General features: G+C 47.9%; 1 protein-coding gene and 1 long non-coding RNA gene across 5 annotated transcripts; one reads left to right on the plus strand and one right to left on the minus strand.

Moving 5' to 3' along the window:
• Window positions 1-492: 492 nt before the first annotated feature.
• Window positions 493-23,936, minus strand: LOC108175510 (uncharacterized). 4 transcript variants are annotated; one of them, XR_007914676.2, is made up of 6 exons: window positions 23,551-23,936; window positions 9,561-9,657; window positions 5,654-5,869; window positions 3,963-4,901; window positions 2,969-3,063; window positions 493-597 (listed from the first exon to the last, which is right to left on the minus strand). It is a non-coding gene; the product is annotated as an uncharacterized lncRNA (long non-coding RNA). The 4 variants fall into 4 exon arrangements; XR_007914675.2 differs by lacking the exon at window positions 493-597 and adding an exon at window positions 611-1,678; XR_001792258.3 differs by lacking the exon at window positions 493-597 and having other exon boundaries at window positions 611-3,063.
• LOC100351451 (histamine H3 receptor) lies at window positions 23,050-27,360 on the plus strand. The gene is made up of 3 exons (XM_051833888.2): window positions 23,050-23,327; window positions 23,456-23,622; window positions 25,388-27,360. Exons 1-3 carry the CDS (start codon window positions 23,072-23,074, stop codon window positions 26,240-26,242), a joined length of 1,278 nt encoding a protein of 425 aa, XP_051689848.1. The 5' UTR covers window positions 23,050-23,071; the 3' UTR covers window positions 26,243-27,360.
• The last annotated feature ends 574 nt before the right edge of the window (window positions 27,361-27,934 follow it).

Consider the following 27,934-nt stretch of genomic DNA (forward strand, 5'->3'; position numbering starts at 1 on the left):
ACCGGCCACAGCAGCCATTTAGGGGGTGAACCAACAAAAGGAAGGCCTTTCTGTCTCACTCTCTAACTGTCTAACTCTGCCTGTCAAAAAAAAATATTAAATCTAGCACTTACAGTCTTTGAAAAGATCTCTAGAGTTACAGACAGTGAGAGGAAGAGACAGAGAGAAAGGTCTTCCTTCCATTGGTTCACTCCCCAGATGGCCACAATGGCTGGAGCTGCACCGATCTGAAGCCAGGAGCCAGGAGCTTCCTCCCAGTCTCCCACGCCATTCAGGGGCCCAAGCACTTGGGCCATCTTCTACTGCTTCCCCAGGCCACAGCAGAGAGCTGGATTGGAAGAGAGGCAGCCAGGATTAGAACCGGCACTCCTATGGGATGCCGGTGCCACAGGTGGCTCCATGGCGCCAGCCCCAATAAATCTTTAAAAAAAAAAAAAAAAAAAAAAAAAAAAAACACAATAATAACTGAAATCTTAAAGTATTTTAGGATTTGTGAAAGTTGGTGGGCAGGAAGGGCAGGAGTGGTAAGAGGGAAGGAGTTGATGATTTTTAAACACTTGCAACATGTCAAACTTTGCAGTACACTCTGTACGGATCCTAGAACAAAAGATCAAACAAAATCTATTAAGTAAATGTGCAACAAAATGAGCATACTTAATACTAATGAACTATGCATTTTTAAATGGCTAGAATAGTCAATGTTGTGTTAAATTTATCTTACCACAAAAACCATCCCATCTGGTACTATAATACTCTGCAAGCATTAGTTCATTTAAACCCTCTAGAGGTCTTATGAGGCAGACATCACTGTTAACCCAGGTTAACAAATAAAGAAATTTAGAGTTAGGGCTGGTGTCTTGGCTGAGCTGGTAATGCCACTGCCTGAGACGCTGGCATCCCATATGGTGCCAGTTCGTGTCCCAGTACACCACCTGCTTTGCACAGGTTCTCACACTCCCAGCCAACCTCCAGTACAGTGGCTCCACTATCTTGCTACTGTTTAGAACCATCTCCGGTGACTTAAAAACTCCCATCGTCATTCTTCAAACCAGTTACCAGAGTGTCTGGAGAGGAGAGCCAGGAGTTGGTCTGTTTTTAATACTCAAAGTGACTCATTGTGCATCCATGTGACACGTCATCCTTCTTTACAGATGAAGAAACAAAAGTTCTGTATGACTAAGGGCCCACATTTAGAAGTTCCGGGGCTGACACACAACTCCCCTCCCTAAGGACTTCAAGACACACATGTTGGCCACCAAGTAGAATGGCCTCAAACCACGCAAAATCCTCGATTTGCATTTCAGAGACAAGACTGAGGCAAATGAGGGGTCTTGTTTTGGCCCCACAGCTGGACTGCAGCAAACCCAGCGGGTCACCTGTAGGTGAGGAGGCAGTCGCTTGGGCATTAGAGGAGCAAGGCCCCGGAGAGAATCCAAGCCAAACTAAACTTCTCTCACCTCTCCTCCTGCCTCTTGCTACCTTGGTACCTGCCTCCTGTCCCACCTCTGTCCTCTCCGGTGGGACAAAATCAACATGAGGTGAGAAAGATGTTGTTGCAGGGGAAGCCCCTGGCTAGGCTTGGTCCAGGTTCTCACCTCCACATGAGACTGAATTCATGGAGAAGATAGATTTCTTTAAAGACAAAGGGAAGTGTACACGCAGAGGGAGTGTGGACAACCTGGAGAGAAAGTGGGTGAGAGAGTGTTGCTCTTAACAAAGTTTGGGATCATCATTTTATTTATAGGATAGAGATGGTGTCTGGTGCAGCGCTTAATTAAATATTCAAAGGAGGCGGAGTTCGGGACAGAGCTCGAATATCACCCATTCCCTTGCCCCTTTTTGGGGAAATCTCAGAAGTGTCGCAGCAGCAGGTGCAGGTCAGGAGAGGGGTTCAGGAGCACGATGGCAGTGTGTGTGCCAGTCACGGTCATTTCATTCTCATTGCGGGCACCCAGCCAGCACAACCCTGGCAAATGTGTCTGCATGGAAGGGAATGGGGTTCAGGACTGTGCCCACAGGTGCTGGCCGTCCTCCATTCCTCTTTGATCAGTACCCGCTCCCCTACATCAAAGTCATTTCACCAGAGTCAGTGTAGGCCAGAGAAGACGGATGAGACAGAAAAAGCCAGCAGCAGCCAGCGGGCCCTGGGAAGACTGTGCCTCTGCTCTAACCCCTCTTGTCCACCAACTGCTTCTTCACCCAAGTCATGCCCCTGAAAGATCAGGACACAAAAGTATTCCTCTCGGCCGGCGCCGCGGCTTACTAGGCTAATCCTCCGCCTTGCGGTGCCGGCACACCGGGTTCTAGTCGCGGTCAGGGTGCCAGATTCTGTCCCGGTTGCCCCTCTTCCAGGCCAGCTCTCTGCTGTGGCCAGGGAGTGCAGTGGAGGATGGCCCAAGTGCTTGGGCCCTGCACCCCATGGGAGACCAGGAGAAGCACCTGGCTCCTGCCTTCGGATCAGCGCGGTGCGCCGGCCGCAGCGCGCTGGCCACGGTGGCCATTGGAGGGTGAACCAACGGCAAAGGAAGACCTTTCTCTCTGTCTCTCTCTCTCTCACTGTCCACTCTGCCTGTCAAAACAAAACAAACAAACAAAGTATTCCTCTCCACCTGTTTGCCTGCATCGCGCCAAGCAGCGCCTCTTTGTATCACTAAGCAGTTTCACCTGCGATTTCAAGTCCCTGCCTGGAAATAACTGACTCAGAGACACACACTAAAGAAAGGGAAACAGAAGCAGCTGCGTCTGTGCCTGCATCTGGGAGAACAGGTCAGCAGCTGCCCCATGACCAAAGGCACAGGCACCTCCAGAGGACAAACTGTAGAATCCCAGGAGAACTCTGAGAGCATCTTGCCATTTTGTCTATGATGTTGTAGCAGTCATGGTTCTCCAGAGAAACAGCACCAAGAAGAGTTTGAGGGAGGGAGTAGGGTGGAAGGAAAAGAGAGACTTAATACAAGAAATCGCTCACGTGAGTGCAGAGGCTAAGCAGTCCCCAGATCTGTGGTCAGCAAGCAGGGGCCCCCAAGAGAGCTAACGATGAAGTTCCAGCACGGGTCAGAAGGCCTGCGAAGCAGGAGAGCCAGTCTGAGTCCAAATGCAGGAGAAGGCCAATGCACCTGCCCAGAGGAAGCCAGATGCTGTGACTGTCCCCCCACCCAGCCTTGCTGTTAGCGTCAGATGGAGTGAGGCCCCTCCACACTGGGAGGCTAGTCAGCATTCTTACACAGCAACCCAGAAAAGCCCTCCCAGACACATCCAGAAATAGTGTTTAATGAACTATCTGGGCATCTCACGGCCTAGTCAAGTTCATACATAAAACAGGAAGACACATTCGTAACCTCACTGCAGTATTCCTGGCTTACAGCCATCCAGCCTCAGCGTGCTCCCAGGGAAACCCATCCCAACCCTGGAAATTGCTGCCTATCAGAATTTGCACCCTTACGATGAGTGGAAATTTTCTCTAATCTCTCCTCATTGGTCCTGTTCGTTCAGCTTTCTTCATAGTTAACACATACGTATTTTTCTCAGAATCTCCAGCACCACAGAAACTTGTTCTGGAGAATAGCGTCTCATCTTAATCACATAAATATTTTTAAAATAAATAAATAAAGGAGCTGGCACTGTGGCATAGCAGGTAAAGCTGACACCTGCAGTGCTGGCATCTCATATGGACACCAGCTGAGTCCCGGCTGTTCTATTTCCGATCCAGCTCTGCTCTGGCCTGGGAAAGCAGTAGAAGATGGTCCAAGTCCTTGGGCCCCTGCACCCATGTGGGAGACCTAGAAGAAGCTCCTGGCTCCTGGCTTTGGATCAGTGTAGCTCCTGCCGTTGTGGCCAACTGGGGAGTGAACCAGTGGATGGAAGACCTCTCTCTCCACCTCTCCTTTTCTCTCTGTGTAACTCTGACTTTCAAATAAATAAATAAATATTTTTTAAAAAACAGTTTCAATTAGCTCGCACACCTGAACCATTCAGGAGCACAGCTGCATCCAGGGCTCACGTGATGTCACCAGCACCTCATCTACCTCCTTCTCTCCTTTCTCTCAGCTCAGCTTTCTTCCCATGTCAGCTTTTGAATCCTCTTCATGGATGGTCCCAGAAAGCACTCCCAGTATAACAACAAAAGGAACAAGAATTGCTCTTTTCCAATAATTTCCACAATATTCCAGATTGACTCTTGTAGCATTAACAAATTACAAGGTTATTCTTGATTGATGCTATTACCATCCCAGAACACAGGCTCATCAGGAGTGGGAGAAAAGTGGTTTTCAAAGGATGGCTCTCAGAGGGCAGCATTTGCTGCACCAAGTCCTGGTTTGGGGCACTCACATCCCGTATTGGAGAGTCTGGGTCAAGTTCTGGCCCCTCAGCTTTCTGCTAAAATGCATCCGGGGAGGCAGCAGGTACTTGATGATGGCCACCTGTGTGGAAAATCTGATGGAGTTCCAGTCCCTTGACTGGATGACCTGGCAAAACCCTAACTGTTGCTGACACTCAGGAAGTAAAGCAGTAGATAGAAGACATTTCTCTCTCTCTCTCTCTCTCTCTCTCTCTCTCTCTCTCTCCCCCTCACTTTGCCTTTCAAATAAAACTTTTAAAAAGCTATGCAGGACATACAAAAATCAACAAACGACAAATGTGGCAAGGATGTGGGGAAAAGGTACCCTAATCCACTGCTGGTGGGAATGTAAATTGGTGCAGCCACTATGGAAGACAGGATGGAGATACCTCAGAAATCTCAGTATAGACCTACCATATGACCCAGCCATCCCATTCTTGGGCATTTACCCAAACATAAAGAAATCAGCATATGAGAGAGTGAGCTGTACCTTCGTGTTTATTGCAGATCAATTCACAAAAGCTAAGATATGGAATCAATCCAGATGTCCATCAACCAAAGACTGGATGAAAAAAAATATGGTGTATATACACAATGGAATACTACACAACAGTAAAAAAAAAAAATGAAATTTTGTCATTTGCAACAAAATGGATGCAACTGGAAATCATTATACTTAGTAAAATAAGCCAGTCCCCAAAAGACAAATACCGTATGTTCTCTCTGATCTGTGGTCCCAATAGAGACTTAAAAGGTAATATAATAGGAGTGAAATTGACACTTTGAGATGCAAGGATTTTGAACAGCCTTTTTCCTGACTGTTGAGGAACAGTGTTTTTTTTCTTTATACTATTTGTTAAACTCTTTACTTAGTGTAGGATTAATCTTATGAGTGTAATATTAACTGATCTTTGTATAAATAAGAATAGGAATAGGATAGGGAGGAGGAAGGCAGGTGGAAGGGAGGGTGGAGTGGGGAGAATCACTATATTCCTAAAAAATATATGAAATGCATGCAGTTTGTATTCTTTAAAAAAAAAAAAAAAAACGAGACACAGGGTCAGTTTTTAGGCATGGTACATTGGAACACAAAGGTGGCAGAGGCCATAAGATCTAGCAACAGTTAGGCAGGGAGAGCCTGTGCAGCAACCCAGAGAGCAAGCAAGCGGCTGCAAATCACCTTCCCAGGGAATAGGTCAGCCCAGCCCCCATGTATATATAGTCCCAAAATCAAGGAGAAGAGATGAAACACAATGTGGCTTTACTCATTGATAGCAATTCTTCCTCTTCCACTCATTTCACTAAAAGTCTCACCAAGATCCCCAGTGAGTTCATCTTGCTGAATCCACCAGCACTTGACCTCTTGGCCTTTCCCAGGTGCTTAAAGCCCTCCCTCGATGACTCCTGTTGCACCTTGAGCTCTGAATTTCTCTCCGCCAACCTGGACTTTTGTGCTCAGTCACCTGGAGGATCTCCTCTCCTCTACTGGACCATTAAATGATGGTGTTCCTCAAGGCTCAGCCCTAAAGCCTTTATAAAAAAAATCAGATTTATGAAGACATAATTCACATACCACAAAATTCACCTATTTAATGTGTACAATTCAATGATCTTTTATATATTACATTAATCTTTAAAATTATGATAAAATACACATAGCAAAATTTTCCATTTGAATCATTTTAAGCATATGATTCAGTGGCATTCATTTTATTATACAACCATTACCACTATCTACTCATATTTATAAAACATTTTCATCACCCAAGTGGAAACTCTGTAGCCATTAAACAATAATTTCCAATTTTTCCACCCCAACCCCTAGTAAACTCCATTCTACTTTCTGTCTCTATGAAATTGCTATTCTTGATTTCTCATTTAACTGGCATTATACAATATTTGTCCTTTCATGCATGCATTATTTCACTTAGTTGAATGCTGCAAGGGTCATCCTGTTATAACATGTATCTGAACTTCATTGCTGTTTATGTCTGAATGATATCCCATTGTACATATATTCCACTTTTAATTCAATCCATCCATCTTTTGATGACCTTTTGACTATTGTAAATAATGCTATAATGGACATGGGTACACAGTTATTTTCTTGTATATTGGCATACAAGTCTTTACTTTAAATTCATTTGAATGACTACCTAGGAGTAGAATTGCTGGACAATATGTTAATCCTATGTTTAGCTTTTGGAGGAACTGCTGAATCATTGTCCACCGTGGTTGCACCATTTTACATTTCCACCAGCAATTCACAAGAGTTCCAATTTCACATCCTTGCCAACAGTTATTTTCCGTGTTTTTATTATAGACATTCTAGTAACTCTGAGAAGGAATCATTGGGGTTTGACTTGCATCTCCCCAGTGACAAATGTTGAGCCTCTTTTCATGGGCTTATCAGCCATTTGTGTGTCTTCTTCGGAGAAGTCTATTCAAGTACTTTGTCCATTTTTAAATTAGATTGTCTGTGTTTCTGATTTTGAGTCCCAGGAGTTCTTTATAGATTCTGAATATTTAACTCTTGACAAATATATTATTTTCCAACAGTTTCCCCCATACCGTAGATTGTCTCTTCACTTTGTTGATAATGTCCTGTGATGCAAAAGGTTTTTATTTCGATGAAGTCTAATTTATATTTTTTTTCTTTTGTTGCTCATGTGTTTTATGTCCTATCTAAGAATCCATTGCCAAATTCAAGGTCATGTTGATACTAAAATGTCATTTCTTCTAATTTTTTCTCACTTTCCAATAAATCTCTTTAAAGCTCATGGATTAATAAATGACATTAAAATGTTTATCTCCACTCAAGACCTCCCTTCATTGTGGTTTCACAGAAGTAGGTCCAGTTACTCCCCTGTCTCTCCACTTGACAGTCTCAATGGCACCTCAAACTCAACATGTCCAAGGTCAGACTCCTGAGCTCCTAAAGCAAAATAAAACAAAACAAAACAAACAAAAACCCTATCTTCTAATAATAGTGTCTCAATAAATGGCATCTATGTTCTTCCATGCAAGTATATAGTGTAGAGTCTAAGAGTTACTCTTTTCATTTCTTCCAGAAGCCAAATTTCCAGTACACCTTCAAGTGTTGCCAGTTCTCCTCTACTCATTGTCATTACCACCATCCTGGTCCAAGCTACTGTGTTCTCTCACCTGAACCATTGCAATGGTTTCCTAACTATTCTTCCTGTGTCAACTCCATAGCCACCCCAAATCCATTTGTCACAACACAAAGAGAATTAGCTTCTCAAGATGCAAGTGTCATATTATTACCTCTTCACTTAAAATTCTTCAAAGGCTTTCCCATGCTTCTTGGAGACAGGCTCCTCTGCCTGTATTTCTCTCCTTATGCCCTCTTTGCACTTCAGCTACAGTGACTGTTCTCAAGTTCCTCAAACACCACCAACTTTCACCCACATCAGGCCATTGAACACACTCTTCTCTGAGCCTGGAGTACCGTGTAAATCCGAGAAACAAGTGGTACATTCCAGAATGGTAGCTCAATGGAATGAAATGATGGGACTTGAAAAGTTGAAGACAGGGCCAAGGGAAACAGCACCTAGGAAGTAGCAATAAAGAGAATCACAGCTGAAAGGCAAGAGGCAGGAGCAGTTGCTGGAAACTGTGAGATAAACAGCGGCATAAAGGTCTCTCAACAAAAACAGGATCCCCAAGAAGCAGGTGCCAAGATAAGATTTAAAGTGTGAAGATCTGGGGCCAGTGCTGTGGTGTAGCGGGTAAAACCTCTGCCTGCAGTGCTGGCATCCCATATGGATGCCAGTTCTAGTCCCAGCTGCTCCTCTTCTGATCCAGCTCTCTGCTATGGCCTGGGAAAGCAGTAGAAGATGATCCCAGTCCTTGGGCCCTTTTGCACGCATGTGGGAGACCCTGAGGAAGCTCCTAGCTCCTGGCTTCAGATCAGCGCAGCTCCTGCTGTTGCAGACAATTGGGGAGTGAACCAGCGAATGTAAGACCTCTCTCTCTTACTCTGCCTCTCCTTCTCTCTCTGTGTAACTCTGTGTAACCCTGACTTTCAAATACATAAATAAATCTTTAAAAAAAAAAAAAAAAAACACTGTGATGACTTAATAGGGATAGAGCCATCAGCAAGCCACTATTTCCAAGTCCTGGCTTCTGTGGAACCAGGAACCCCTGTAACCAATCTTAGAGACAGTTTTCTTCCATGGTGACTTTGCAAGGGAAGGACCCAGTAGGGAGCTGTGAGGTGCAGAAATGCAATTACAGAGAGCTGCCTTCTGCTACCTGCCTTTCTCTTGTAAATCCTAACCTCCCGGCCGGCGCCACAGCTCACTAGGCTAATCCTCCACCTTGCGGCGCCGGCACACCGGGTTCTAGTCCTGGTTGGGGTGCCAGATTCTGTCCCAGTTGCCCCTCTTCCAGGCCAGCTCTCTGCTGTGGCCAGGGAAGTGCAGTGGAGGATGGCCCAAGTACTTGGACCCTGCACCCCATGGGAGACCAGGATAAGTACCTGGCTCCTGCCATCGGATCACCGCGGTGCGCCGGCCACAGCACACCAGCCGCGGTGGCCATTGGAGGGTGAACCAACGGCAAAGGAAGACCTTTCTCTCTGTCTCACTGTCCACTCTGCCTGTCAAAAAAAAAATAATAATAATCCTAACCTCCCTTCCGAAGCACAGGCAAGCAAGGGGAAGGACCTCTGTTATCCGCTGGCCCCCAGCAGCCTGGAACCTGTCACCGGCCCTGCAGAGACTCTTCTGCAGCCTCCCTTACCTAGAAATGCTGACCTGTGCCTGGGGGAGGTCTGGAGGGCAACAGATGCACCCATCACAAACTTGGATGCCTTTGCCCAAGGAAATCTGTTTATTTTCAATGGGGAGGCCAGGTCCAGAGAACATGAGATTCAGCCTGCCCGTGTCCCGTGGGACAGTGAGGAGCCTGGAGCCGCATTCACTCTTCTCTTCTCCATAGTCTCAGGAGCATCCCCGCTGTTCTTGCCACATACTCAAAGGTGCCCGAGCCCCAACACCTCTGCTCTTCCCATCTACTCTCACAGCAGAGCCAAAACATGGCCTATCATGTCCCCTTGCGCTTAAAGCCTTTCCAAGTGTTCTCATTTCTCTCAGAATCAGGTTCAGTAGCTGCTCCATGGTCAGCAAACCTTGCATGGCTGGGTTTGCCATTCACATAACCCCCTAGCAGCACCCCCACTTAGATAGCCCTAATGTACCTTGAGTTCTTTCTGTACAATTTGAACTTGAGCATCCCTGAAGACCTGTCCTCCTCCAGAGCGCCCCATCTTGTCAATGACACCATCTTCCACACAGCTGCAAAACCCAGAACCAAGGAGTCACTCTGATGCTTCCCTGTCTCACACTGTCTGTAACCAAGCTAGCACCAGACGCTGTGAGGCTTCCCCTCTGTATAGCTCTCTTTCTTTGAAGTTTCCTTATTTGTTCCTGGCTATCTGAAAGGCCGAGAGAGAGAAGCCTGGAAGTCCATCCAGGTTTCCCACGTGGGTGGCAGGAGCTCAAGCATTTGCGCCATCATCTGCTGCCTCCAGGATGCATAAGCAGGAAGCTGGGTTGCAAGCAGAGTAGCCAGGACTCAAATTCACACTCGGATATTGGATGTGGGCATCCCCTGTGCTACTTAACCCACTGCAGCACAATGCTCACCCCACTCCACGTATATTTCAAACCCACCCAATTTCCTCCATCTCCGCCCCCCAGCTAGGACAGAGATTGTGTGAACTTCCCGCCCAGAACCACGTGTCCTGTCTGGCTCAGCTCCATACTTCCTCCCACTGCAGCCACATTCTGGGTGTGTACCCTCTCTGATGAAAACCTCCCACACTGGTCTCAGGTCCTGTGCAGGCTGGCTCTTGCCTCCTGCAGCCCATCACCATGGTTCTCTCACTCACACTTTCCAGGCACTCAAACATCACGATGTCTGCCTGCTGAAGACTGTATGTGTCCCCCCAAGCCCCAAATTCTTGTGTTAAAGCCTTAATCCCCAGTGTGGTGTCATTTAGTGGTGGGGGTCTTTGGAAAGTAATTAGGGTTGGTTGGAGAGTGGAACCTCGTGATGGGATTAGTGTCCTTGTAAGGAGATGAAGGGAACAGAGCCCTCTGCCCACCCCCACTCCCACCCCCACCCCCACCATGTAGGGAAACCAGGAAAGCTTTCACCAGAACCTTACCCTAATCTTGGGCTCCTCAGCCAAGAGAACAATGAGAAATAAGTGCTTGTTTTTAAGTCATACAGTTTATGACATTCTTGTTATAACAGCTGGAGCTAAGTCACCCCTGTCTTGGGGACTGGGCTTGCAGTTCCCTTCCCCTGCCCCCTCCCTCAGCCCCAGGTAAATGCCTACTTAGTCTGTAGGTCTCTGCTGAAGGAAACTTCGATGGGGTAGATCCCCTGGTGTCTGCATTCCAAGTACAGACTATGGCCTTGTTTTGATTTTGATGTAGAGGAGCAGCTACCCACCCACACACATCCCTCTCAAGTGTTTTCAGGCCTGCTGGCACCAGCCAACCTCCCCATTGCCAATGCCTACATGCAGTAGGCTCCTGGCAGGCCCTGCTCTGCCCATTGGCCTTGCAGATAAGGGCAGGGCATATGGCTGTGAGTCAGTCAGAGGAGGAGATACAGGGACTGTGCTCCCTGCTGGCCCCTACACTGCAGAGCTAAGCTCTGGGGACAGGCACTTGGGATCTCAGCAAACATATTATGCAGGTGCTCTTCAGAGATTACATTGTCCACCTACCTCATCATGGTCCAGATGGTAACTGGGCCCCAGAAAGGAGAAAGACCTCATTCAAGGGCATTTCATGATTAAGTGCAGAGTCCAGATACAAAGCAGATCTCTTCACGCCTTCCTTCCTGCTCTTCCCACACCAACAGGAGAGGTGACAATGAGAAGTAGAACCCTAGAGTCAAAGGCTTCACGAGAGGCAAACACAACCAAGGAAGTGAAGCAGAAAAACATGACACTGGTTCGTGAGCCCAGCTGAGAGAGCCCTGAAGACTATCAGAAATAACCATGTGAAAGCCGGCGCCGCCAGAAATAACCATGTGAAAGCCGGCGCCGCAGCTCACTAGGCTAATCCTCCACCTTGTGGCGCTGGCACACCGGGTTCTAGTCCCGGTCGGGGCGCCGGATTCTGTCCCGGTTGCCCCTCTTCCAGGCCAGCTCTCTGCTGTGGCCAGGGAGTGCAGTGGAGGATGGCCCAAGTCCTTGGACCCTGCACCCCATGGGAGACCAGGAGAAGCACCTGGCTCCTGCCATTGGATCAGCGTGGTGCATGGCAGCCATTGGAGGGTGAACCAACGGCAAAGGAAGACCTTTCTCTCTGTCTCTCTCTCTCTCACTGTCCACTCTGCCTATCAAAAAAAAAAAGAAAGAAAGAACCATGTGAGTCCATGTGGGGGATGTGACTATAGGAGGTCCTGCCTCATGCTGGTAGGAACCAGAACTGTTGAAGATTTAAGGTTATTACCATAAATAGGACCTCACCCTGTCCACAGTCAGGCAGGGTCTGGGAAAACCCAGTTTCCATTTGAATAACATAGCAAGTTGTAGATAGGACCCTCTGTGTCCAAATGGAAAATTTATTTTAGGATACATTTGACTATTTCAAGTTGGCAGAAATCACCCAACTAAGAAGTGACAGAAGAAGTCCAGAGGAAGGCTCAGTAAAGTCACTGATGTCCAAGTGTCTGCATACTTTCCACCCTGCTGTCCTCAGCACAATGATGTTGCTCTCGTGACTGCGAGATGACCAAGGTAGCCTCCCCTCAAAAAAACCACATCATCACGCAGCCTTGTTCACGAGCAGGAAGGGGGAAGAGAGCTTCCTCTCCCTCACATCATAATCTTAGATCAAATCTTTACCAGGAACTCCCATTCCCCACCCATGAGACTTTTGCTCAAGTGCCATGGCCTGTTCAGGTTATGTACCCATGTTCAAGACTCAAAACTATACTGCTTACCCAGAATGTAGTCTCTGAAAGTTTCCACCAGTGTAAGTAGAAATTAACTTGACTCATGAGGGCTCTTTGGGTGGTCAACTGATTCTGTACCACTGGGCTAAGACAAGAACAATCCTTGGCCGGTGCCACGGCTCACTAGGCTAATCCTCCGCAGTGGCCATTGGAGGGTGAACCAATGGCAAAAAGGAAGACCTTTCTCTCTGTCTCTCTCACTGTCCACTCTGCCTGTCAAAAAAAAAAAATAATAATAATCCTACCTCCACATAATGCCATAATACAGAAAATTGCTAGAAAGGACAAACACCTCCCCAAAGATCGATGGCTCTAAGACAGCTCGACCTTGTGGGTTGACTCACTCCATGAGTGAACGGAGATCTGTCCAAAATTTTTCTCCCTCTCTGGCCCTCCTGCTGACCTTAGGACTGTACAGGTCAAGTTCATTAAAGGCCCTTCTGTCACAGACTGCACAAAAAGATGATTAAGCAGCTTTATGAAAAGAATCAAGCCACCAGTCATCAATTTCTCCTTCTGGGGATGACAGGCCAAGAGCACATTTTCCAAGACAGAAAAAGCAAATGGAAAAAATCTTCAGCTTAAAACACAGCATCCAGGAGGCAGAATGATGACAGTGACCTGGATGTTCCAGGCCCATATCCAGCAGCAATTGGCTTTGTAACCTCAAGCAGCAACTCCCATCTCTATGAGCCTCTGTTTCTTCATTTAGAAAGTGAATTTCATAATCTTTACTCTCATTTAACTGAGAGTAAAGCTCAGCTACATGGAAAAGTATTAGAAAGAAAAAGGCATTGATCAATATAGACCCATATTGAACACCTGTTATGTACTAGGTCCCATGGCCAGAAACAATACAGTGTGGATGTCCTTGTTCTCATGGGGTTTCCCTTGCAGCTGGAGGAGACCACAATTAAACAAATGAACCAGTAGGGACAATATATTCAGGTCCTTATAAAATGTGTCAGTCTGTTTGATCTGCTACAATAAAAGTACCATAAACTGGGTGGCTTATAAACAACAGAAACTTCTTTCTCTCACAGTTCTGGGGCCTTGGAAGTCCCAGAACAAGGCACCAGCAGATTCTGTGTCTGTTCAGAGCTCAGTTCCTTGTTCAGATAGTCTTTCCACTGTAACCTCATGACAAGGTTACACAGCAGAGAAAGGCAAGCTCTAGTCTCTTCAGCTCCTTATAAAGCAAAAATCCCATTTGTGGGGACCCCTTGACCTAAGTCCCACCTCCTGATACCATCACATTGAGGGTTAGGACTTCAACATATGAATTTTAAGGGGATACTGCATTCAGTTTATAGCATGAAGACTGTTAAGAAATAAACTCAATGGTATACTAGAAAATGGGTGGTGGGGAAAGTTAGACCTTTAGTGTTGGAGGTAACACCGGAAGGATTCAAAAGAAGATAGGGGAAGAAGAACACAGGCTCCAGGCAGTAGGGCAACGTTAGAGTATGTGCAAAAGCCCTGAGACAGGAAGTGGTGAGGAGCACCAAGATTGCTGTGATTGGAGCACTGGAGTAGAAAGAGGAGCAGTCCCAAGTGGCAGGTCCAGGCTCTCTAGGCTGTGTTACACACTTTTGGTGGCAACCAGTCAGTAGCATCAGGGAGTGTTTTTTGTGTTTTTTAGTTTCTTTATATGTGTCACACTTTCTGTTATTTATAATGATCGTATGTCTCTTTTTTTTTTTTTTTTTTTTTTTTTGACAGGCAGAGTGGACAGTGAGAGAGAGAGACAGAGAGAAAGGTCTTCCTTTGCCGTTGGTTCACCCTCCAATGGCCACTGCGGCCGGCGCGCTGCGGCCGGTGCATCACACTGATCTGATGGCAGGAACCAGGTATTTATCCTGGTCTCCCATGGGGTGCAGGGCCCAAGGACTTGGGCCATCCTCCACTGCACTCCCTGGCCACAGCAGAGAGCTGGCCTGGAAGAGGGGCAACCGGGACAGAATCCGGCACCCCAGCCGGGACTAGAACCTGGTGTGCCGGCGCCGCTAGGCGGAGGATCAGCCTATTGAGCCGTGGCGCCGGCCGATCGTATGTCTCTTATAGTCATAAAAGAAGTTTAAAATCTGAAACCAAATCTCCACAGAACCCTAGAGGAGCAGAGAAGTCATGCAGAGAGGGACTTGTTCGGGAAGAATCCTGCTGTTCCTCCAGCCCCAGCCGACCTGGGACTCTCCAAGCACCTTCTTCCCGCTCTGAACTCCCCCTCCTGCCCTCTTTCCTGTCCTCTCACCCTCCACATTTTCTTCTTTCCCTTCCTTCCCTTTATTTTTTCTTTGATTTCCTTCTTTCCTCCCTTCCTCCTTGGCGCTCTCCCTCTCTCTCTCCCTCTCTCTCTCCCTCTCTTTCTTTCTCTCTCCCTCCCTCTCTCTCTCTCTCTCCCTGCTTTTCTTTCTTCCTTCAACAGTAGGATTTCCCTTCCTACCAAATGGAAAGTCCAAAAGTCCTGTCTTTACAAATAAGTACTCACGAACACTGGCAATTTGAGCCAGTAGCTAGATGGGGTGCACCCAATTCAGTTCCACACATATTTACTAAGTATGTCTCCTACTCACCTCCCCAAATGAGAGGAGTGCTCAATGTTTTCATTTAGAAAGAAAGGGAATTGAAGAGAAAAGAGGTTGAAGAGAAAAGGAATTGGCTAAAATCACATGTAAGGAACAAGGTGAAGGTTAGACTGGCAGCTCTTTTCTTCCCAATTCTGGGTCTAAGTATGGGTCTCAAACTCCCACACGCAAGGCCATGGCAAGTAACAAGAGTGAGTGAAATTCTAATGCAAGTCAGCAGTGAGTGGGTGGTGAAGTCTAAGAATCCTTCCCTCTGGGGAGTCATAGCCCCTCTCCCAGGTAAGAGTCAGAACAGAAAATCAATGTGAAAGAATGGAGAGAAGCAGAACTTAGTGATTTTGCTGGATGCCCTGGGTCCAGCACTGCCTGAATCTAGAATCTCCATGGGTATTTATGGATTTTCTTTCTTTCTTTCTTTCTTTCTTTTTTTTTTTTTTTTTTTTTTTTTTTTGACAGGCATAGTTAGACAGTGAGAGAGAGAGAGAGACAGAGAGAAAGGTCTTCCTTCTGTTGGTTCACCCCCCAAATGGCTGCTATGGTCGGCGCACTGCAGTGGGCACGCTGCACCGATCCAGAGCCAGGAGCCATGTACTTCCTCCTGGTCTCCCATGCAGGTGCAGGGCCTAAGCACTTGAGCCATCCTCCACTCCCTTCCCGGGTCACAGCAGAGAGCTGCACTGGAAGAGGAGCAACCAGGACAGAATCCAGCACCCCAACTGGGACTAGAACCTGGGGTGCAGGTGCCACAGGCGGAGGATTAGCCTAGTGAGCTGCGGCGCTGGCCTATGGATTTTCAATTGGGCAAATAAGTAAATTCCTTTTTTGTTTTAGCTAAGACAGGTTAGGTATCTGCCACTTTGAATTAAAAAGGCCTTGGTTAATATCTACAGGTAACAGGGGCTGGCACTGTGGCGCAGCGGGTTAAAGCTCTGGCCTGAAGTGCCAGCATCCCATATGGGTGCTGGTTCTAGTCCTGGCTGCCCTTCTTCTGATCCAGCTCTCTGCTATGGCCTGGGAAAGCAGTAGAAGATGGCCCAAGTCCTTGGGCCCCTGCACCCATGTGGGAGACCCAGAAGAAGCTCCTGGCTCCTGACTTCGGATCAGCTCAGCTCCGGCCATTGTGGCTATTTAGGGAGTGAACCACCAGATGGAAGACCTCTCTCTCTGTCTCTACCTCTCTCTGTAACTCTGTCTTTCAAATAAATAAAATAAATCTTTTTTAAAAATCTACAGATACGGCATTTTTGTCATTTAGCCAACTTTCACCCTGACAAATTTATCTGGGTACCAGAATGTCCCTGTAATATGAATTCTATTATAACCCTGGTTTTATGGATACACCAAACAAACTTGGGCCCCCCACAGGGTCGAACAGCTGGGTCTCCAAGGTCTGGATTGCAGACCAGGACTTCTACCTCCGACCTCAGGGCTTCCTCACATTTCTTTGATGAGAGCTTCTATTCCAATACCTACCAGCCAAGCAGTGACTTGCTCCCCAAGTAAGATCTTCTAACAAAATCTTGTTAGGTAGTATGTGGGTCAATCCTATTTTCTGAAACATATCTCTTTTCCATGATATGTGGCACACTGGACAAAGATAATTACGCACCTACTTAAGAAGTAATATCAATGGGGAAGACTGGATGGATGTTTTTTTAAAGCAGAGACCATTTTCTATTTATTTTTACTGTAATGGGTTTCTGCCAACAAATGTGTAGAGAATGAGACAGTTGACATAGAACAGCACATAAACGAGAAAGCCTTCCAGCACAGTGGCAGAAAGAAATGGCAAAACCATTGGAGCGACAATCATCTGTTATAAACACACATAGCATGGCCTTTCCCAAAGTGTGTGATATGACCCATTAATCTCTTGACACACGAGGGCATGATGGGAAGGTGGTACTATTGTCAAATGACTATGGGGCAGCTGCACACGCTACCTCTCCAGGGGGGTCTATTGACAAATCTTGCAATAAAGAAATCTGCTTACCTTGAGGCTGTCCACATTTATTTTACCAGGGACATCTATTATCTGGTTTCAAACAAAAAATAATCAACTCTGACTAACTCTAGAAAAAAAGAAATTTATTGGTAGACAATAGGATAGTATGTGGATTTATAAGGTTTTTGTTTTTATAGGAATTCATCTTGGCAAGCTTTCCATGTCAGTAGCATAACCTGCATGTATTCACCTCATTCTCCCACATTGCTCCATGATGTTTCATTGTATGGATGAGTACCAGTTATCCACTCCTATGAAACAAACCATCCCAAAATTTAATGGCTTAAAAGGGGCACCTGCACAGTTTTTCTGGTCCAAGACAGCTTGATCTGTGGTTGAGCTTTCTCACACATCTGTGGTCAGCTGGAAGGTCAGTTGGTGGCTCAGTGGTCTGAGATGGCCTCATCCATGTTCTGGAGGTTGGCAGGTGATCAGCCCACATCCCTCGGTTCATCACATGGCCTCTCATCCGCCAGAGGACGGTCTCAGATCCATGCGTATGGGACTACCAGAGTTCCAAGTACAGCAGGAAATTGGGCCCCACTATGCAAGGGCTTCTCAAGCCTCTGCTTGGATCATATATCATCTGTCCCAATAGCCAAAGGAATTGACATAGGCAAACCAGGTTGAAGGAGTGGAGAAAGAGACTCTCGCTTTTGTCAGGGTGATTGCAATGTCCTCTTGCAAGGGAAGATGCAGGCAGGAGCAGGGTAGGACTAAATCTGCAAATTTACAATCTAATGTGGGAAGTATCATATTTTATCCACTCACTAACTCCTTGATAGAACTTAAAGTTGCTTCCAGCTCCTCATCATGATGAGAATTGTTGCAACAAACAACTATTTGTATACTTCTTTAGACATACATGTGATTACTTTTGATAGAGTCTAAAAAGTGAAATTCTTTGGTCAAGAAATATGAGCTTTCTTCGTGTTCATAGATACTGATTTATACTGGCACCCATAAGAGAGAGTTCATGTCTCATGTCTTTGTCAATCATGGCTATTAGCTATCATTTAAAATTGTTTCAATCATCATGAGATATACAACCTATCCTTTTGCTTTAGTTTCATTTACATTTCATTTGATGTCTAGTTACAGGGACATCTTTTGTATGTTTACAAGTCATATGTAGAGCTGTGAATAACTTGTTCATATTGCTTGACAATATCTGTTGGGTTGCTTGTCTCATTGATTTATGAAATGATCCACCTATTCTAGTTATTAATTCTTCATACATATCTTCTGACACATGTCATTTGTCTTTTAACTCTGTTGATAGCGCCTACAAGTTTGTAGAAATTTTTACTTGCTGTATAAGTCAGATTCATCAATTTCTTTCCTCTACAGTTTCTAAGTTAGGTAAGGTCTTCCCCACCTCATGATTTTTTTTCTTAAGATATTTTTACGGTTTTGCTTTCTTTGTACCTTGAAGTTTTTTTTTAATTCATTGGAAATATTTTTCTCCCTTGAATAAGATAGCAGCTAACATACTTTTTTCTAAATTTAAGTACTGGGGCCAGGTTGTTGAGCAGCGGGTTAAAGCCCCAGCCTTCAATGTTGGCTTCCCACATGGGCGCCGGTTCGAGTCTCGGCTGCTCCATTTCCAATCCAGCTCCCTGCTAATGCACCTAAGAAAGCAGTGGAGGATGGTCAAGTCCTTGGGCCCCTGCACACACGTGGGATACCCAGAAGAAGCCCCTGGCTCCTGGCTTCAGATTGGCTCAGCTCTGGCCATTGTGGCCATTAGGGAGTGGACCAGTGGATGGAAGACCTCTCTCTCTCTCTATGTCTCTGCCTTTCTGTTTTGTAAATAAATAATAATAAATCTTTTTTTTTAAAGGTGTTAAAATTTCAGCTGCCTCTGAAATTTCTTTTAAGGATAAATGCTCTTTGATCTAGAAAAGTCATCTGATAACTTGTTTGAACTAGGAACGTCAGCAGAAACCTGGCAAATAGAAAGAGATGCCAGACCGATAGTCACAAGGAAAGAGAAAGACATCTTTCTCTCTGAGAGAAGGGAGCAGAGAGAAGAGAGCCAAGAAAATAGAGTGCGCCTGGGCACCATGCAGGATGAAGCACTCCACAGAACTGCCCCAGCAGAGGGTGACCGGGAGGCACTTTTAGCACAGGAATGCCCAAGGTTCCATTCAGAGCAGCTAAGCTTCCACTTCTGAGACGTAAGCCCTTTCTGGGTCTTCTCCCCAGATCTTGTGGGCTGGGGTTTTGCAGGAATCAAGGAAGGAACTGGGTTTCCGCGTGAGTTGCTGTGCCCCATAAGAGAAACAGGACACGTGGAGTAGTGAGGCAACCCACAGGGGAAGCAGAGTTTCAAGCTGGAGATTGAACCTTGGGAAAAGCCCTCCATGAATTTGCTGGAATCCTGAGGAGGTCTAAAGTGCACCACATTCAAGAAATGTTATCTCCAGCTCGAGGCCTGGAGACCCTGTTAACACACGGGCTCTGAGACCTATTGTTGAGTGTCTACTTCACCATGCTCTGTGCCACATGTACCCTCTGCCCAGTAAGCTTCACAAAAATGCTGCCGGCTCCTATTATCACCAGTTGACAGCTAATTGAATGAGACTCAGAGGTTCTGGAATTTGCTCAGGATCACCCAAGTGAGTGGTCTTACTCCTCTCTCAAGAAAGGACACAGAAGAGGGAGCTGGGCATGAACAGAGTTCTGTGGGAGCCTAGGAGAGAGGCAGAATGTCACTCCGCCCCGGCGTCAGTTTCTCTCTCCTGTTCTGATCCTGTATGCAAGAGCCCCCCACAGCCTGGCAAAGAAGTTATGTCAGCTCTTTTTGCATGGTAAAGCAAGAAGCCCAGACCCAAACACAACAATAGCAATAATAAAGACCATTTTACTTCCACTTTAAGAAGTAGCCAATGATGTTTTTCTTTTTCTTTTCTGTGTGTGTGTGTGTGTGTGTGGCAAATTTGGCTTCTTAGTTATGCCTCTCTTAGACAAATTTAAAGTATCTATGTTCCAGTAGGGGGAAGCTGCTCAGAGGTACTGAGCAGGAGGAGAGAATGTGGCAACGATTTCAAGTGTCCTGATGAAGATCATCTTCCAAATGGGTAGCCACAATCACTACAGCTCCCATTCACAGAACACTTGACCACCTGCCATGCAATGTGCTAGACACCTTCTGCACAGGCATTGAATCCTTTCCACAACCACGTGGCATAGGAACTACTATTAGTGTCCCCATTTACCTATGAGGAAAGAGGCCCAGAGACGGGAAGTCTTAGCCAGGGTTCTGTCTCTCACCTGCTAAGGGATGGGAAAATGTACTAGTCTGTTCCAACTACTTACAGCAAAATACCACAGACTGGGCGGCTTCAACCACAGATGTTTATTTTCTCATAGTTCAAGAGGCTGCCAGTCCAAGATCAGGGCACCATCAGGCTTAGTTTCTGGTATGGTTTCTTCTTCCTGGTTTATAGGCAGCTGATTTAATCACTGTGTTCACAAGGCCTTTTTCCTGTGTGCCTGTGGCACATGGAGAGCTGGTCACTCTTATTAAATTAGGTCCACACTCTTTTTCTTTTTTGAGATTTATTTATTTGTTAATCTGAAAAATCTCTACCTTCCATCCACTGGTTCACTCCCCAAAGGGCCACAACAGCTGGGGCTGGGCCAGGCTGAAGCCAGGAAGCCAGGAGCTCCATCCAGGTGTCCCACAGCAGTGGCAGGAACGCAAGTACTTCAGGCATCATTCGCTGCTCCCAGGTACATCAGTAGGAAACTGGATTAGCAGGAAGCAGAATAGCTGGGACTTGAACCAGCACCTTGGTATGGGATGTGGGCAGCCAAAGCTGCAGTTTAACCCATTGCACCATTGCACACTTGCTCCTGGCTGCACTGTTTGACCTCACTTCACATTAATGGTCCTATCTCCAGACACAGTCATATTGGGGGTTAAGACTTTAACATATGATCTGAGGTGAGCACACCTGAGTTCGGGGAGAACAGGTTCCTCCATGGGGAGGGAGCTGTTGTGCCTGCAAGACTCTGTTCTCTCTTCCAACACAGACAACAGTCACGGGACACTCTGTGTCCCCCACCTGACCTGCCACCACCTTTCCTGGGAAGCACGCCCCAGCCTGGGGGGCCAGCCCACGTGGGACCTTCAGCCCATCTCACTGAGGCCCAGCAGCTCCAGCAAGTGTCCTTCCACCAACTCCCAAGTAGGGGGTGTGGTGATTGCTTGCTAATTAGCAGCAATTAGCAGAGGCACCAAAGGAAAGGGGTCGGTGGAATGAAGAGGCAATTAGCGACAAGAAAGGAGATAAGTGATGGTTAATTCTTCCTTCTCAATCACCATAGTTGTTTCTAGCCCTGAAAGCATCATTGTCACCAGGAAAGGGACCATCAGCTCCCGACAGGCCGGGTCAGTCAGTGCATCGGCAGCCGGAGAGGAGCTCTGATCTCGCAGCCGGAAGATCCCAGTTTGGGCTGTGTTCTGCCTGCACTTCCTGCCGGTCCCTGGGTGAGTCTCTTCCCCTTCTGGCCTGTCTCCCCACACATAAAATAGAGGTCCCATCTGGGGTATTGTTTTTCAAATGCAGGTTGAGAGCCAGCTGACGATCATGAAATAAATGCCGAGGGTCAAGACCAGCATTCAAAACTGATAGCAAGGCATAGAATAGAATCAACAGCATCAGAATGCCTGAGAAAGGCAACTTCTTTGTCTTTTCGTTATATTTTTTCTTCACTAAAATGGGTACATGCATTCCCACAGAGGTGAGTGTGTGTGTGTGTGTGTGTGTATGTGTGTGTGTACTGGGTTACAAAGTATTTCCTGCTGTGAGTTGTTCAAAAGGATTGAAAGTCACTGCACTAAATAATCCTCAAGGACCTGTTTCTGCCCTGTGGTCCAAGAATTTGTCTCCATGACATCAGATCGCTGGAACAGAGTGGTCTACCAGAGCCAAATAATAGGGTAGACAAAGCAGCCTGGGTCATTTCCATACATGCCCCGCCCCCTCGCCCCTACCCCGCGCCCAGGGAGGACAAAACCGGCAGATTCTGCCCCAACACAGAAGGCAAGAACATTAAGGCACCGCCTTCCATCCAGGCTACCGCCTCCCACCAGGGACCCTTAGCCCCTCTGGGGGAAAGGGTACATTGCACCCCACCTCCCACGCGGGACACCTGCACTGGGAGCCAGTCCCCACAGAGAAGGGCTCTATGCTGCAGAAGCAAAGGGGCCAGGGTAGGAGGGAGGGATCAGCCCACACCCTCACTACCCACTGGGAATGCGTTTCAAGTGGTGCCGTTTTCTGGGAAGGCTAGCCGGCAGGCACCACGTTAGGAAATAGTAAACTATTCCCTTGGTCCCAGCAATTCTGCTTCCTTTAAGTTCTCCTGGGGGAAATCATGGGACAAATTTCTGGAGACACAGAAGCAAAACCAAACAAAACTTAGAGGCAAGCTGCCAGCAGAGGGGACAGAGTGCTCATCTTCTCGGTCCCCCAGAGGTGGGGGTGGGGTGGGGTGGGGGTGTCCCGATTTGTTATTTCTTGGGGGAAAAACAGGTTATACGTTAGTCCAACAGAACCCCATTTTTGTTTTTAAAAATCTATGCTTTTTTTTTTTTTTTTTTTTTTTGGTCCGTCTAGTTCTGCAGGGGAGAGGGGGGCATAGGGAGAAAAAGGCGGGGGTGGGGTGGAGAGGGGTAGGTGGGATGGGGGATGGTCAGCGGCTGGAAGGACTTACACCAAAATGTGTCCCAAGAAGGTATTTTTGGGAGGAACTATTTTTAAGACATTTCACTGCTATTTTACGGCCTGCTGTATTGTTTGCTTCCTTTTTCACAAGTGCAGGTATTACATTTATGATCGAAGTAAAACTCCTTTCGGAAAATATTAACATGCTCGCGAGCGTCCCGGACGGCTGTGGGTAGCTGCAGAGACCTCCCCCACCCCGCCTGGTCCCCGGGAGCGCGCAGGGGTTGGCCCGCGCCCCGGCCCCCACGCCCCACGCCCGCCGCCGCTCCCTGCCCGCCGCTCTCTCCCTGCGCACTGCCCTCGCGCCCCGCAGGTGCCGGCGCCCGCTCCCCTGCGCCCTTCCCTTCCCAGACGCGGCGTCCCCTCGCCAGCCCTGCCGCATCCCGGGAGCCCTCGCTGCGGTATGGAGCCCAACGCGTCGGGCAACGCGTGCGCCCCGGGGCTGGTGCCGGAGCCCGGCTGGGCGCTGCACCCCGGGCCGCACGCCGCCCACTTCTCGGCGCCCGCTGCCGCGCTGCTGGCGGCGCTCATGGCTCTGCTGGCGCTGGCCACGGTGCTGGGCAACGCGCTAGTCGTGGTGGCCTTCGCCGTGGACCGCAGCCTGCGCTCCCGCGGCAACTTCTTCTTCCTCAACTTGGCGGTCGCCGACCTGCTGGTGGGTGAGTGCGGCCTGGGGCGGGGGGCGCCAGGGCAGCGCTGGGGCGGGGAGCCCAGCGCTCGCTCGGAGGCCTCGGTCGGGAGCTGGGGCGCGACGGGACGCGCGGCCACCGCCCCCTTCTGTCCACAGGCGGTTTCTGCATCCCACTATACATCCCCTACGTCCTGACCGGGACATGGAAGTTCGGGAAGGGGCTGTGTAAAGTGTGGCTGGTGACGGATTACCTGATGTGCACCGCCTCGGTCTTCAACATCGTCCTCATCAGCTACGACAGGTTCCTCTCCGTCACCAGGGCGGTAAGAAGGGCTGAGGCTCCACTCGGACCAGCGGGTGGTCGGGGTCGACGGAGCCAGCAGTGGTTTCAGGACCCTATGGGGAAGGAAAAAGGGAGAGGCCAACACTAGGTCACAAGCAAGATCTACGTCACAAATATTAAATACACGTAAAACACTGAAAAGTCACATTGTGCTTGTAATGTGCTTTTTTTCGGGAGATACGCATATGCGTGGTTGTACATGGGCCTTGTGGCCATGAGCGTGTCCCCTGGTCTCCGCCAGTCCGTGTGCACCTGCTGACCATGGGCTCCGCGGTCAAGAATCCACGGCTGCCTCCCCCAGCACAGTTGCTCCTCTGGAGGGGCTGCCTCTGCGTCAGGGCAGACGGGGTGGGGGATGGGGTGGGGGAGGGCTGTGTGAGCAGTCACTCAGCTCTGACCTGGGTTCCACCTTGAGTGACCTTGGGCACATGCTGGCACCTCGAGTCAGTCCCCCCATGGGGAAAGTGAGAGGTTAAAAGCCCTTTTGAGTCCAGTCTCTCGTGATGGGAAATTCATTTGGTCTTTGCCTCCCTGTAAGATAAGTAGAAACTAAAGTTTCTTTATGCCCATGCTACAGATGGGGATGATAAGGCTCAAAGAAATTAATCTATAGACAGATGTGAGCCTTAAATAAAAGAGGAGAACAGAGACCTCTCCTCTGGGCTTAAAAAAAAAAGCCTTCTATCTCTGTGTCAGTAATCCATGCTCACTCTAGAGAAAGCAGAAAGTAGCAACAAGCTTTGAATTTCTTAACAGCCACAAGACCTTGATAGCCCGAGAAACACCATTTGCAGAGCCACTGCCAAGTACATTCTGTGGCACCCACACATTTGCTTCATAGCTGCAGTTCTCAACTCATTTGGAATTTAATTGGCTTGAATTGTGACCGAGGTGTCGGCATTTCTAGAAGAATGCCTTTCAGGTGATTGTAAGGTGGAGCCGAGAACGAGAATCTCTGACTTTGATCATTGCTGAAGCGTGGCTCTTCCTTGTCTCCCTTCCTGTACTGCTTCTTACATTTCCACCGTGAGAAATCACCTCCTAAATGAATGTTGTGTAAGTGGCAGTTTCCAACTTTCCAGGAGCTCGGAGAACCCACTGCTTGGGTCCCCTCTCCTGAGACCCCAGTTTGGTGGATGGGTTTTCTTTGCTCTGAATTAGAGGCTTTGTGTGCATTGCAGTCATGGACAACAAAATCATCTAATGACCCTAAATGTTCTGCATTGAGCATGTGGAGGGCCAGAAGTTCTGCTTCAATGGAAAAAAAAATACACCCGTCCCCCCAGTGTTGCTCAAATTAATAAGTAGTATTCAGCCTCAAGCTGGCGCCGTGGCTCTCTAGGCTAATCCTCCGCCTGAGGCACCAGCACCCCGGTTCTAGTCCCGGTTGGGGTACCGGATTCTGTCCCGGTTGCTCCTCTTTCAGTCCAGCTCTCTGCTGTGGCCTGGGAGTGCAGTGGAGGATGGCCCAAGTGCTTGGGCCCTGCACCTGCATGGGAGACCAGGAGGAAGCACCTGGCCCCTGGCTTTGGATCAGCACAGCGTGCCAGCATAGCAACCATTTGGGGGGTGAACCAATGTAAGGAAGACCTTTCTGTCTGTCTGTCTCTCATTGTCTAACTCTGCCTGTCAAAAAATTAATAATCACAATATTGAGCCTCATTGTTGGCACCTTGCTGTACCAGCCTGGGCGGGGAAAGCTGCCTCAGCCTCCGTTTTTACTGGCCCCTGCTCTTTCCCTCTAGGTGACTTACAGGGCCCAGAAAGACATGACCAGGAGTGCCATCTCCAAGATGGCGCTGGTGTGGGTGGCAGCATTCCTCCTGTACGGGCCTGCCATCATCGGCTGGGAGTACATGGCCAAAAGCAGCATCCTGCCCCAGGGGGAGTGCTACGCTGAGTTCTTCTACAACTGGTACTTCCTCATGACGACTTCCGTCATTGAGTTCTTCACCCCCTTCATCAGCATCACTTACTTCAACTTGAGCATCTATACCAACATTCGGAAGCGCACTTCCCTGAGGAAGGCCAACACTGGCCCCAGCCATGACAGCTTGGAGATGGACTTCCAGAGGAGGCAAAACAAACACTTCATATTTTTCAAGTCAGCTGAGAGGACAAGCCAGAAGAGAAAAGACCAGGACATCCCCCTTACACACAAGGGGTCTTCCTTGGGTGTTTGCAGGACTCAAGATTTACCCCCTCTCCAGGTGGACCATGGAATGAGAGCAACCCAGTGGCGGCAGAATCACTACAGGGCAGACAAGGTCTGCAATGCCCCAGGGCAGCTGGACCTCCGCAGCACTAGGGCCAGCCGCCTGCAGCTCTCCCGGGACAAGCGAGTGGCTAAGTCGCTGGCCATCATCGTGTGTGTGTTCGGCCTGTGCTGGGCTCCCTACACTTTGCTGATGATCATCCGAGCTGCCTGCCATGGGACATGCATCCAGCACTCTCTCTATGAAACATCCTTCTGGCTCCTCTGGTTGAACTCAGCTATCAACCCTGTCCTGTATCCACTGTGCCATGTGAGTTTCAGAAAAGCATTCATCAAACTGCTGTGCCCTGGGAAGGCCAAGATCCACCCTCATATGTACGTGTGACAGATATGCTTCCTGGGCCAGATCATCTAAACTTCTTGTTCTCCGAAAGTCAGTAAAGGCTTCCCTAAATCACTCCCACTCACTTCATCTTGTCTTTGCCCCAAGGAGACATGGCGCCCATAGCAAAAGCAAGTGAAGGCATGGGCATCTGGCACTGTGGTTAGGAAAAACTTGGGACACCCACATCTTGTATTACAGTGCCTGGGACTGAGTCCTGCCTCTGCATCTGATCCAGCCTCCTGTTAGTGTGCATGCTAGGAGGCAGCAGATGATGGTTTAAGTACTTAAGTCCCTGTCCACCCATATGGGAGAGTTCGGTTGAGATCCAGGCTCCTGGCTTTGGCCTGGCCCAGCCCCAACTGTCGAGGGCATTTGCAGAATGAACCAGTGAATAGATCTCTGTTTGTCTGCCTTTCAAATAAATAAAAAGTATTTTTTAATAAAAAGAATAAATGAAACAAGTTCTTGGAAGTACTGCATGTTTAAAAAGTCTGGAATTGATGTGTAGGCTTAGTTATTCTAAGAATGGTGGCTGATAATGGCACAGCGCACAGTGAGTTAAAGACCTAGCCTGCAGTGCTGGCATCCGATATGGGCGCCCGTTAGAGTCCCTCCCAGCTGCTTCACTTCCTATCCAGCTCCCTGCTAATGTGCCTGGGAAAGCAGTGGAGGAAGGCCCAAGTGCAAGGCTCCTGCACCCACATGGGAGACTCAGAGGAAGCTCCTGCCTTCTGGGTTCGGTTGCGGCCATTTGGGGAGTGAACCAGCAGATGGGAAACCTCTCATGGCCAGCACCGCGGCTCAATAGGCTAATCCTCTGCCTGTGGCGCCGGCACACCAGGTTCTAGTCCCAGTCAGAGCGCTGGATTCTGTCCCGGTTGCCCCTCTTCCAGGCCAGCTCTCTGCTGTGGCCCGGGAAGGCAGTGGAGGATGGCCCAGGTGCTTGGGCCCTGCACCCCATGGGAGACCAGGAGAAGCACCTGGCTCCTGGCTTCGGATCAGTAGCGGTGCGCCGGCCGCAGCAGCCATTGGAGGGTGAACCAACGGCAAAAGGAAGACCTTTCTCTCTGTCTCTCTCTCTCACTGTCCACTCTGCCTGTCAAATAAATAAATAAAATAAAAAGAAAAAAGAAAACCTCTCTGTGTGTACCTCTCTGTAACTCCATCTTTCAAAATAAATAAATAAATAATTAAAAAAAAAATGGTGGCTGGAAGCACAGGGGTTATCTGGGCTTGTTTGAAATCTCGGGCCCAAGCAGGACCTGCTGAACATCAGCATCTGCACCTAACAAAGATCCCCAGGTGATCTGTATGTTAAATGAAGTTTGAGAAGCATGGATCCGGGAGATGTGTAGGAGATACAAATGGTTGAGAAAAACAGTTGTATAGTACTTCATCTCCTGTGCAGATACCTTATTTAAGGCTTAAAATCACTGCTACTCAGGTTTGTATTAAATTTGTGAAATCTGCACACACTACCCTATTTGTCAGTTTTGCTCCTTGATAAGGATCACCAGTTGAAACTGACTGAACTCTTTTTTGGTAGTATGTGGTAGTACCCTAACACTTTTGTGGATATGAACATAATGAAGGACAGTAAGGCTTAAAAAAAGAAATGATACAATCTGGTTTTACAAAATATATCAGATTTTATGTTTACAAAAACATAGCAAATACACACCTTTTTTTTTT

The sequence above is a fragment of the Oryctolagus cuniculus genome, chromosome 18 (genome assembly GCF_964237555.1).
Source record: "Oryctolagus cuniculus chromosome 18, mOryCun1.1, whole genome shotgun sequence".
Taxonomy (NCBI): Eukaryota; Metazoa; Chordata; class Mammalia; order Lagomorpha; family Leporidae; genus Oryctolagus; species Oryctolagus cuniculus.